This window comes from Clarias gariepinus, chromosome 10, assembly GCF_024256425.1.
Source record: "Clarias gariepinus isolate MV-2021 ecotype Netherlands chromosome 10, CGAR_prim_01v2, whole genome shotgun sequence".
Taxonomy (NCBI): Eukaryota; Metazoa; Chordata; class Actinopteri; order Siluriformes; family Clariidae; genus Clarias; species Clarias gariepinus.
In genome coordinates, this window is record NC_071109.1 from 26,342,881 (window position 1) to 26,356,227 (window position 13,347).

The 13,347-nt window shown below is 34.4% G+C and overlaps 1 protein-coding gene across 1 annotated transcript; it reads right to left on the reverse strand.

Annotated features, from left to right (window-relative positions):
* Window positions 1–2,261: 2,261 nt before the first annotated feature.
* On the reverse strand, window positions 2,262–3,145 carry cart2 (cocaine- and amphetamine-regulated transcript 2). The gene is made up of 3 exons (XM_053506259.1): window positions 2,948–3,145; window positions 2,724–2,807; window positions 2,262–2,571 (listed from the first exon to the last, which is right to left on the reverse strand). Exons 1-3 carry the CDS (start codon window positions 3,107–3,109, stop codon window positions 2,464–2,466), a joined length of 354 nt encoding a protein of 117 aa, XP_053362234.1. The 5' UTR covers window positions 3,110–3,145; the 3' UTR covers window positions 2,262–2,463.
* Between the last annotated feature and the right edge of the window lie 10,202 nt (window positions 3,146–13,347).

A 13,347-nucleotide genomic window follows, 5' to 3' on the forward strand; every position in this document is an offset into this window, starting at 1 on the left:
TGTTAGTAAAGTGTTTGAAATAGTTGTAATATGTCCCAGCACAACTTTCCATTCATGTATCATTTGACGATGTGTAATGTTGCAGTACTATTTGCAGAGAAGCAGCACTATGTCATCATGCTTCCACTACTGTACTTCACTCTGGATGTAATGTTCTTAGGCCCACATGCACAAGCCTTCCTTTTCCAAATAAAGCCGAAACACATATGTAATTTTAAAATGGACATCTGGACTTAAATTACATTAAATAACAAAAAGTGTCATTCATAGATTGAGTTCAAGTTTTACTAGGATTTTATTTGTCATTTCAACTATATACAGTTCAGTAACCAGTGAAACAAAACACTGTTCTTCCATGACCAAGGTGATACATACGAAATAAATGAATAAAATAAATTAACAACACTAGCTAAAAACAAAAAGACAACATAAAGTACACTAAATAGTACTCAATCTGTACTTGTAGTGTAATTTTGTTCAGTATGCTCTAAAGGCTTAGCTTAAGGAATTGGGATCGGTTTGACATTACAGCATTTGAAAAGTCATTGCTGTTTTTTCTTCTAAAGATACAGTATATGATGTATTTTTTTCCTGTGGGCCAGCAATTCAACTCTTGCTCTCCATCTCCTCACATCAGACCTTTAACATCCCAGTATTCTAATAATAGCATTTAAAAGGTTATTTTGAGTAATGCTGCTTTCTGTAGTCACATGACAAACAAGTCCTCATTGAATTAGATGGAGGCTATTAGAGACAGTTTCCAAAGCAACGTATCTTAGTTGGCAGTGGTAAAAGTGATGATTTTTCCTTACCACAATTGTAGGCATGAAAGTTCACAATAAAGGTCTGTGAAACACTCCAGGGGCCCTCGCTGACAATTGAACATTTGACAATGTTCTTTGCACAACATTTCTTTTGGAAAAAAGGCAGTCATTGTTATGTCAACAGCTGAAAGACTCTGAATAATAAAAACACATCAAAACAGGAAGCCAAATGGCTTTGACTTACTTAATTGAATACTGGTTAACTACAGAATTCAAATATTCATATTGGACCCTTTTACTCCTCTGGTTAATTATCATCAGTAGCACATATTTAGCAGACATATGTTCATTAAAATGGAAGGGAAACCAATTTGCTGAGAATTATCCACTAGTAAATCCATTATTATCCACTAGTAATGTGTTGCATACAGTAGTGTTTTAATACAGGCCTGTTTGAAATTTTTTTAGATATATTTAATACATACTCATTAAAAACATTAAAAGTTCCTTTAAGTCATAATAAAAACAAGGCAACAGCTTATAGTTCTGGGACAGAATTTTTTTCTCTTTGTTGTGTCTGATTATAGCAGCATGATTTTACTTCACCGACAAATGTACACAGCATAACATGACAAACATTTTTACAAATACGGTACCTAGAGGCAGCACTTTGCTTCTTAGTTCTTTTCTTTTATCTCTGGTTTATTTAAAGGACACATATTAAGAATTTACTTAACCAAAGACATCAATAACAAGTGCAAGTATATACCTTAAGTGCATACAGAGAGTCTGATCATCATCTACATTTTACTTACGATTTACATCATAATAAATAGATATTCACTGACTTTGTGTCTCCTAGTTGGCTATGCTTTCTCTGTTTTCTTGTTGCTATTCAAAGGTCATACATTTTTACGAAAATAGTAAAATAGTAAAATTGTTTATAAAAAATTACTTAGAACAATTTTTTTGTTCTTGAAATTCAATATATTTAGATTTAATACAGAGAAAAGGGTCTAACCCAGTTCAGTGACATGGGGTGCATTTACCTAATTTAAATCCTGTTCAAATTGACAGTTTATAAACAGTCAAGTTTATGTGGGGAGAAATACATTTTATTTAATGAGGTTTTTTTTAATGAAATATGAACACAAAATGTATTCTTTTTTTAAAACATGCTAAATATGCATGAAAACCCACAGTTTTAAATTATAACTCAAAAGTGCTAATATTTAAGTCCACCTTGACACAAATCAACAGTGTCAAAGAATTCATTAAACAATGCAAATTTGTCAGTGTTCAAAAAATGAGTTTTCATAAACTTCCTTAGGCTTTAGTTATCTGAGTTTTCTACTGCTTCCTTCATTCACTCCTTAACTGCAAGAAACCTTTAAGTGTTGTTGTGACTGCTTAGCTTCTTAATCATCATATATTTTACTTTTCTTAATACAAAAAAAACAGATACACAAACTACTTTACAAAAGAAGGTGTGTACACACTTTAATACACAAAACATAGACGTTACATATTCATGACATTAGTACAGTATATGTGTGCAGTGCATGAACAGATAAACAGGACTTTATACACACGCACACAAATCTTCAGCGTGTTCTTGCACTTAAAAAAATATCTATATAAATGAATTAATTACTTTTGTGATACATCGATGAAGCCGCTTAAAATGCTGTTTCCATTCTCACAGACATTTCAGAAGGAAAAAGTTGCAGAAGGCTCCCCGCGGGCAGTCGCACATTTTGCCGATTCTTGAGCCTTTGCGGACTGCGCACTGCTCTCCCACGTCGCACTGGAGAGCAAAGACAAAACAACGATCAAATCAATCATTCAGAAATACAATAAAACAAAAGTGATACATGCATTATGTAATAATAAAACTGCAGACAGATATACGTGCAATTGAAACTACAGTTGCGTGATTTAAAAAAAATTGCCAATTACCATGGGAACCTGTCCAAATTTCTTCTCCCAAGGCGGAATTCTTTTCATTTGAAGCTTTTCCAGAACTTCATGGAGAGCCCCAAGCTGGTAAGAAAAAAACGTTTTAGGAACATAAAAAACAAATTAAATTAAAGCATGGCAATCAGAAGTTGAGTACGATTTAACCCATCTATGAGATGGATCACAAAACTTTTTAACATATGTTTCAAATTCGTTCAACTCACCAGCTGTTTTTCGCTGGTCAGATTGGGGTCTTTTGGATAGAAGTCGCGGATGGCTCTTGTGTCCAGGTCCACTTCGGTGTCTTCGTTGTCCGCTCGTGCACAACTCCGGAGTACTAATAGCAGCAGCAGCAAAGCGCGCGCGGCGGTACTCGAGCTCTCCATGGTGCTGATCGAAATGACCTTTTTTTGGCACGAAGGCGCGCGATGCTCAAACTACTGTACCACACTCAGGCTCGCGCTGGGCTTTTTATTTGCTCCTCTGTTTAACGGGAGTCGCCCCGCCTAGCGCGCTTATTTCTCTCACGTACGTAAGCGCGAGCTCTCTTTGCGCAATGACCTGTCATCGAATGCGTTAATAATACCACCAGATTGGTTTGTGCACCCCATAGCCCTCCAATCCAACCCCTCCCGCTAAGTTTTCCAAGGGCATATTAGTCAGTGAGGGTTCTGATGTACACGAGTATGGATATATACATATATAGCATATTTTGGGTGCACCCACTTGGCATTTCTTTCACCTGGTTATGACTTTGAATGAGAATGATAGGTTATTGGGTTATAACCTATCATTCTCACTGCCCTATCTGCCCTCTTCTACACCTTATAACAATATTGTTATAAGGTGTAGAAGAGGGCAGATAGGGCAGTTTATATAGCTGGCTGTAGGTTAGACAGGGGGTCGGTCAGTCCTTTAAACACTTTGAACACTTTGTGATCCAGGAGCCCTTTATCACTTTGTGTGTTTACACCATTTTTAAGTTCAGAGCCTAGTTTCTCTTTTTTATCTTCATCACCGCTTTGAATACAATAAGTCAAATTGTGTTAAATGATTCAGAAAATTCATAATTACATTTTCTGTTTTTCAACAGGTCTTTCGAATCTTAGTATAAGAGTAAATTATAACTTGTACTTTGGTACTGACATGATACTCATGTTTTTCTCTGGAAATACTGCAAGCACCCAAGGCAAATAAGAGCCTGGTGTCTGACTATGGGAATTATAACATATAATGTCTATATTTTTGTTTTTATCATGTAATATTTTACAAGAAAAGGCCTCTTCTGAGAGTTTTGCAAATAGTGTCAAGTATTTTCAAGCTGGTGACAAAGGGTTGAAATGCAATCCTTGTTTTCCATTCAGCCACAACCCGTGTTATATTTGAACCAGTGGTAAACCATAACTTTACCTTACAATATTTATGGCTAATAAGTACAGGAACAATCTCTTATTTTTATTTATTTGCTTGACACCCAGACATACATAATCTTTACAGAGCTTAAATATAATGTGGTATCACAAATACTGAATCAGATATCTAGATTATGTTTAATATATAAGTGAGTGTTTGGGGTAAGGGAATGTTTCAGTTTCAATCCTCAGTATTTGGAAATGAAACATGATTTTATGACTCTCTTGGGAAACTAAAACTAAGTTTTTCCAGTAATTAAAACACACATATACCCATTTTAACCTTTATGTATGTCAACAGAAAAATTGTTTTAAGCATTGGCCATTGTGAATACACATAAACTGTTATAGGTGCTTTGCTCGTATTTGCAGAAAGAGTCAGTGCTGTTGGGCAGAAATCATCTGCAGACATACAAGTGTCTTATTATGCTCAGCTTCAAAATCATTTCCTCTATATGTGACGTCACAACTGGGTAAAGATATCAGCCTATTACAGTCTTTTTTCCCCTCTCAAATAAATTTCTATTCAGATGTGAGCAAGGCTTATCACAGTCTAGACATATTTAAATAGTGGAATGTCAACAGTTTCTGTGGGTGTAGATACTTCCCGGTCTTTTTGTTCAAAAACTCTGAGGTGGTTATGGTTATGCTTTTTTAAAAAATGAGCACATTTGTATTCATGTGGACACTGCACAGTAGCTGTCTGTGCTAAAATTAATCTTTTCATGATGCCATTATTATTTCCTATGGTCTTACACAGTTATAAAGGAAATGATTTATATTCATTTTGGACAGCATTCATGTTACATGCTAGAGACAACAACAAAAAAGCAGTCTCTTCATCTGTAATATTAATATTAACCTCCCAATCTTCCACTTACTAGGTAGCTAAAGCCCTTAGGCAGCTTTTCAGAGGAATCTTACCTTTAGTAATGGTCCTTTAACCTGGGTCAATAGCCTGTGAACTGCAGATGAATTACCCAGCAACCTCATCGTTAAATGTGATGCTTAATACAATTTAGGAATAAAAATACTGAAAAATGTGGCAACAATATATCTGAAGCTTTATATAGGCTATATATATAAAACGACATGTTTTGACATCATCCACAAGCAAATCCATGTTTAAAGTAGCATTAAGCAGAATCTGCCACTGACACATCTACCTAAAGCCCAGGCAACAGAGCGGTCTTAAAGCTATTGCAGTGAGTTGCATCTTGCTATATATAGATCTGCAAAGAGTTTGAAGTTAAGGGGTTTAAAATCCTAAATCGTACATTTGTTCCCCTGCCACATTCAGTTTTTCGTGGGCATGATTCAGTTTAATTTTTTGTTCCCTCGGGATCCGCTTACGCCTGCAGCCAAGTGAAAATCACTGAGCATGCAGTTGTCTTGCTTTGGCCACCCTAAATTCATCCCCACAAAAACGAACCTTCTTGTCAACCCACTTTTTTTGAAACACTCATAAAAAAGGTAAATCTAACTTTGTGATGCTTTAAAAAATCCCAAATTGAATTGGTGTCAACATATATTTCATGCCTAAATTGGTGTAATCAAAAGTTACATCCTTAGTCTTGCATTAGCCCAAGGTAATTGTTTAATGCCTTGGTACTGTTAAGTGTCTTGTTCAGGTGTAATATTTTACAGGTATTACTGCATAATTCAGAATTGCAGAAGAAAATGCTATAAAGTTTTCATTTCACCTATAACCTTCTGTAAGAAAAACAAAAGCTGATGTCTTCATTAAATTTCTTATGCTTTTAGCACCGTTATTATCCTTCATTAGCAGTAAGTTGCAATTATGCACTGTGCAGAAAAAAAAGATCAATTTTTTTAATTCCATTATTGATCAGAAGGCAATATCACAGGATTTCTAGGCTTAATGAAGAGGTAGACAGAGTACCCCTCAGACTTATTGTGTTTAACACCTAATTGCATCCTGGTAACCTTGTCAATAAAATCAAAGAGCTCTTTTAGACTTTATAACAATACACTGGAATATAAACACCTGTTTTTCAGAAAGCAAAAGTATAGGCATTCGGCAACCAATGCCAATGTAACAATAATTTCAATGCTGTGAAATATTGACGTCATGAGTAAAACTGAACAAAATTACAGATATGTGTTTATATGAGGGCCTATTTCAGGTGATAATTTCACCCCTAATAGGCAGATGGTTTTAATTACTGGCCATCTAAATTACTTTCAGCTATTAGTCGTGCTGCCCATTTAAAGAGATTTTAGTTTATAACATGCTGCAATAAAATATAGCCTAATCTCTCTATGATCATATCTTTAAACACAAATTGTAGTGGCACAAAGTGGTAGGAGCAATTAAAGATTAGGCTGCACATAGATATATCCAGAAAATCAATGAACCTCTCCCCACATAGGACTTTAAAAGCTAGACTAGTGCAAAAAGGGTTGACTTGTGAGTACAAGCTCTGTGTACTAACCACAGGAGAGGTGATGCTCATCCTGGTGCAGTATGAAGGAAAATACAGGGCAAATGCCTCTAATTTAAAGGTTATGTCACTGACAGCTCTCTCCAACATCTGCCCAATTCCTCATTCTGACAGGCAGCTCACTCTCAGGAACAAGGGGCTTCTGGGAAATTACATCGCATCACTGCTGGAGCTGTTGAGCTGCTGACATTTCTTTGTTTGCTTTCATGCCAGTGTTATGTTTGCAGGCCCCACTCATGTCTTTTAACTTTAAGTGTTTTCTACTTCAAAACTGCTTTGCCAAATGCATTCTTTTTACTCACTCCAAAAAGGGTTCCTAAAGTTAAAAAACTGCCATGATTAAAGAAGTGAAAAAGAAGTGATACCATTTATAAGATCAGAGAAATTCTTCAAAGCTCTTTTTTAATGATCACTGAGCCTTCAGGACTATGTGACACAGGTCTCTCGAGAACTGCAATGTAGTCTGCACTGTCCAAAACATTCGGTTTTGGTAGAATGGGTGCTTTCTTGCACATGTATATGCATGTGAGCGCCACATAAAGAAAATAAAGGGAAAAGTAAACATCAGTATGTTAATAATTAAATACTTAAGCATTTATTTGCCAAGATCCATGTGAGAAAGAAAGAGTGAGAAAAAGAGTAAACAAGTAATGGCCCTTTAATGGCAAGTATCAGCTGCAGGACAAAAACCTTATACAGTGTGGGAGAGTTTATTTCTTATTATTCCCTAACCATTTTCTTTGTCCACAGTTTCAATAACCTTTCGAGGATTGTTTTCAGTCAAATATTCAGATTTCTTCCTGCAGTGAATCTGTCTCACAGATCTCCCTGGTTCTAATGCCCTCATCCAGTTGCTCTGTGTGCGTGGGTGTTTGTCTTCACTCCTGTCTTGTGAAATACATATAGCACCAGTGGATATGGAACAAGATGTCTACAGTCAGAATAAAAGGACTCTGACTCAGCAGAGAAAACAGATGGCTATGGAGGTGGAGATTATAATGTGTATTTGATCCCTATTGTTTTGGTATCAAATAAGATCGCTAGCTAAAATAGCAACAAGAAATTAGGGTCTTCTATCTCTAATCAAGTTCTGTTTTAATGAGAAGATTCTGTATTAACAATTTCTTTACTCCTCTGAAATAAGGGCAGTGATTTTTGTTACAATAATAATAATAATAATAATAATAATAATAATAATAATAATTTTAAAAAGTTATAATCTTATTATCATTATTATTGTTGTTGTTGTTGTTGTTGTTATTATTATTATTATTATTATTATTATTATTATTATTATTATTATAGTGAAATTAAATGGTTATAGTACAAAACAGTATTATTAAGAGCTGTACACTGTAATTACCTGTATTTTGTTTGTCAATATTTAGTTTGACCTTTTGTGTATAAAAACATCAGCAGTGTCAGATATACTTTACTGAGCTACTCTGAGAATTTTCCAAAGTTCTGCTAGAGACATAGACTGTTGCAGTTGCTTCTGTTTCTTTTTTTTTTTTTTGTTAAAAAAAGTCAGTTATGTAATGTTTCTTTCTTTACTGACATACAAAGAGAATCTGCAACATTTATTTTTTCAGAAGTCATAAAATAAACATCTATGATAAAAATGTGTTTAAAAAAAATCTAAAACCTTTGCACAGTATGCGCTATATGTGTTTCAATCACACAACCATCTGAAACACAAGACCATACAGCAGAAGACTGTACACATCAGGTTCCATTCCTGTCAACCAACAACTAGAATCTGAGACTATAGTGGGCACAGACTGAATGAAACTGTTGAAGATCAATGTCTGAAATGGTGTGCATGTTGGAATTTATTTTTTCTCACCAAACTTGTAAAGAATGGATATTTGAGTTGTCTTTCTCCTTATCAGCTCAAACCAGTCTCGCTATTCTCGTTCAACCTCTCTCATCCACAATCTGTCCACAGAATTTACACTCACCAAATGTTTTTGGATTTCACACCATTTTGTGTAAACCCAGGAGACTGTGTGTGAAAATCCCAGGATATCAGCAGATCCTAAATGCTCAAACCAGTCCGTCTGTCACTAGCAATCATGCCATGATCAATTCAGTGAGATCATCGGCATTTTCCCTCCTTTTGATGATTGGCATGAATAGTAGTTGAAAATCATACATAAAATCACTACTGATGTGGATTTTATGATTGGCGAATTGAATAATTGCATAAATAAGGTGGTAACGTGTTTTATCATTGCCCAATATGCTAATAAGCATGAAAATAATGTCAATTTAAAACTAGGTACCAAAGGCAATTAAGCAGCAGAAGACTTTCCTTATATTTTTCCTAACCTTTGTTAAAACACTAAACACCTTCACCAGTAGCAAACATGATTGGTTAGTTTACTGACAAAAAGCCTGCTAGCTTAAATAATGATTCATACTTACATGTAAATTATTAATACAAAAAATTTTTTTAATTGTATTTCAATTTAATTAATTTGGACAATGTTGTGCATGATGTTTGTGAAATGGTTTAGCAGCTCAAGAAAAAATAAATACATTTATAAAACGATGATTCAGTCCTTGTACGACAGAAGAAAGAAGAAGAAAGAAACCACTCCGGCACAGACTTATTATAGGGTCTGGCTGAAGGTAGAAGTACTTGTAGATGTTAATTACTTCCACACACTTAAACAAGAGACAACAAGAGACAGTGGATTTTGGATCTTTCTAAAGTCAATAACTGTTTCCTTAGTTTTGTTATGGGAGATTACAGATTGACACCAAAAATGTAAAATAATCATAAAATTTATTAATAAATATAATATTTAATAAATTAAAGAATTGAATAATAACTACCTGTAAACTATCTGAAAACTAGAAGATGTCGAGGATTAATGAGAAATTATATGTAGAGGTTTAACCCAGTTAATAAACTTATTCCATCTTAAACTTGCCTCATTTTCTAGTCCTTATCAAGACAATAAACAGAAATGGACTCAATCCAGCACTGTAGACTGTAACATTATATTTATCTGGTAATATATTTATTTGTGTTTTTCACTCATTAGATTTATTAGACTCATTTAAGATTTATCTCACCCAACATCAAAGATGACCCCCTGATTGCTGCTAATCCTGTCTAATTAATGCACCAACAGGATTTTATTAGCACTGAAGAGTAAACAAATAAATCTGACTCACAAGACCTTGCACTATAGTTTCATGGATCATTCAGGGTAGTTTTAAGCATGATGGGGAAAACTGTGAATTTTGTTTTAAACATCAGGTTCTTTATTCAGTGGTAAACCTGTTTGTGGTATTGTGGTACAATGGGCACAGAGGGTTTCCTCTGGCTTCTACCATATTCATCTACCTTCAAACCATAGAGGTACAGTACTAGTTTAAAGAAAGTAGTGATTTCTAAATTTACTTTTTTTATTATTATTATTATTTTTTTTAAATAAACACATATTCCAATTTTGGTTCTTGCAACACATTTAAAAAATGTAACAGAAAATGGAACAGTAAAGCATTTACCACTTTGTAATGTTGCCATTCTTTTCCACAAAACTTAAAAGACGTTTAGGGACTAAAGACACCAAGTGATGAAGTGTTTCAGGTGTAATTTTGTCCCATTCTTCCTGCAAACAAGTCTTAAGGTAGGCAACAGTACGGGGTCTTCGTTGTCGCATTTATTATTATTTAACCAATTCACCTAATCACAAGCCCTAAATTGCTCGTGTCCTAACCTTTTTTGAAATGTGTTGCAGGTTTGAATGACAGGAAAGGATGTATATTTACAAATTGAATGAAGTTGACAAAAAAAATAATATTTTGCTTTCATATTGTCTGCAATGAAATACAAGTTAAAGTAAATTTAAAATTCACTACTTTCTTTTTTTATTTGCATTTTCCATACTGTCCCAACTGTTTCTCATTTGGGGTTGTAAATAAATAAGTAATTAAGCAACAACATTAATTTGTTATTTTAAAACACAAAGGTCAGTTGACTTTTGAAAAATTCTGGAATAGTCTAGCGATAATTTCAGAAAATAATAGGGGAGCTGTTATATAGGTTATAATTTAATTAGACCTCTCATAAGCCATGAGCTACTGTATAGCTACATATTGTAACTGTTTTTAATCTAAATATTGAACATTTGGATTAAGGACCAACCAGGACAGGGCTTTTGATAATGGAAATGTAGACCTAAATGTTTTATCATTATCACTGTTTTATTAAAATATTTTAATATTACAATGTAGACCCTTCCACACTTGTTTCTTTGGGACCATGTACACATATTCAACACTACATACCCCTGTGGCCTATTGATCACCCAGTCGATTAAAGGATTTCTCAGGTCATTTCATTGCAATTTTGTTTGTTTGTTTAAAAAGATTGGTTCGACAAGCCCAGAATAATGTAATCCTTTAATGCCTACAATATCTTCAGCTATAAAGTTATAATAATATTGCTTATACAACATTTCCAGTCATACAAAAATAACAATGCAGAATGGACTCATATATTCATATATATTGATATACATTCCATTATGCCGTAGGATCATTTATAGACATTATGTAAAAACACTTTGTAAAAGTGTTCAGCTCTCTGAAAATCAGATATATTACTTAAAGGAATCACACATGTATAGATACTGTAAAGTATCTATCTATTATCGTCTATACCTTTTTACCCGCAACAGGATTGTGGGACTCTGGAGCCCATCCCAGGAGACTTAGGGCACACGGTGGGATACACCCTAGATGAGGTCCCAATTCATTGTAGAGTACCCACACATGCACACATGATCACACGCTCATTTACACCCTACAGGCAATTTGGGAACGCCAATTAGCCTAATCTGCATGTCTTTGGACTGTGGGAGGAAACCAGAGTACTGGGAGGAAACCCACCAAGCACGCAACATGCAAACTCCATACACACAGACCAAGCAGGAAGTCACCGTGCTGCCTAACCTTTACATATTTATTGGATTTTTTTCAATTACAAATATGATTTTATAATAAACTTTACAGTTTCCTTCATTAAATTAATTGACATGGTCATAATATAACAAGAAACATAGCTGCCTTTACTCTATCCCCACTGTAATTTAACATTACTCACTAAAGCCAAGTTTTAAAAATTTAAAGTGCAAACAAAAGTACATTTTTGCAATTAAGCTAAGCATTTGGTTTGTTAAAGATGACCGAAATGCTATTTTTCAGTGACACACATTTTAGAACTGCAACATTTATTTTAACAGACTTAAGTGTTTAAACCTTTGCATGTTGCACAGGAAAGGCACAGACAGCATGAGGTATCACCTTAGCACAAAGAAGTGATCTCAACTCCCACAGGGTTTAATATTGAATTAAAAACTCTGCTCTTTAATTACTAGAAGCCGCTTACCATGCATCATTCTGTGTCTTGTAAAAGCATCTACTGCATGCCTTGATACACCATGATGGTTCACGTGAAAGCTTTTAACAGCTGTGCCTGGCAATCAAGTATGTCATTCAGGAGTACATTTATTCTACTTTACATCAAGTGTGACTCATACATTTGTACAGAAAAGATTATATTTTTGTAAATATGTTACAACATCCTACTTCTTTCTTCTAGTCAAAAATAAAACTTAGACTCATACATGAGAAGTACTTTTCTGATGGATGCTGATGGACTAAACAGTTTGGTGTTTCTATTAACTTCCAATGTATGAGGGGGTACAAGAGGGGTCAAAAATTATCCACACTCTGGCTGTAGAGTTTATTTGAATGAACTTTTAGAAAAGTCAAATACATAATCTTTTACATAATCTCCTTACTTTTCAAAATACTTTGTCCATCTGTCAACAAGTTTTCATATTCCCTTATTAAAAAATATTTTAGGCCGAGCTGCAAGCCATGAATGCACCGTTGTCTTCATTTCTTCATCAGAAGTGAATCTTTCTCCATGGTTCTGGTCCATACTCTGCTTACTCTCAGGCTTGTAGTGAAGAATCTATGTCTTGTCACCAGTAATGATTCCCTTTAAAAAACGTTTACCTTGCTTAGAGTATCGGTCCAAATTTTGTTCACAGGTATAGAAACATTTCTGTTAAGGAATAATTTCGGCACCACATACACCTTCAGGCCGCAAAAAAAAAGGTCACTGCATGCTGCTCTTCTTTCTGGCAAATCACAAGTAGGGCATCTATTGTTATTCACACTGCAATTACAAATGAACTGATGTAACACGTTCACACCTGTGACTTAACAAGTATCCTTAAACAAAAAGAACTGATAAGAGTGCAGGCCAACAGAAGTTTTATTATAACCGGGGTGCAGATAATATTCGACTTACCCTCGTAGCTGTAAAAGTTCTGAAGAGTCCATTTTTAGTAACCTCAAAAGGTTACAAAGTAAGGAAATTTTAATATGCTCAATGGGTTTTGAAGTGGAAAAAAAGTCATAAGTCAAATTGATGCTACAACGTACATATTCACTTCAATATACTGTAATTAGCTGCAACCATGATTGAGTATCAAGTGGTTTTCCTTGGCTTGCATTATAAGATTTGATTTTAACTGTTTGCAATTACTTTAGCATCAATCACCATCTTGAAAACTCTGTTCTAATGAGATACTTGTCAGCTTTTAAAGATGCAGAAAGAATGATATTGATTTATTTAGCGGCAATGTATTAAAAGATTATAAATTAGCAAACATCAGTAATGAACAGTAATTCACATATATTCATATTAAATATCTA

Coding starts and splice junctions, on each gene's coding strand:
- cart2 (XM_053506259.1), bottom strand. CDS start 3,109: ATGGAGAGCTCGAGTACCGCCGCGCGCGCTTTGCTGCTGCTGCTATTA. Junction 2,808..2,947: donor TGACCAGCGAAAAACAGCTG/GTGAGTTGAACG, acceptor TTTTCTTACCAG/CTTGGGGCTCTCCATGAAGT. Junction 2,572..2,723: donor AATTTGGACAGGTTCCCATG/GTAATTGGCAAT, acceptor TTTGCTCTCCAG/TGCGACGTGGGAGAGCAGTG.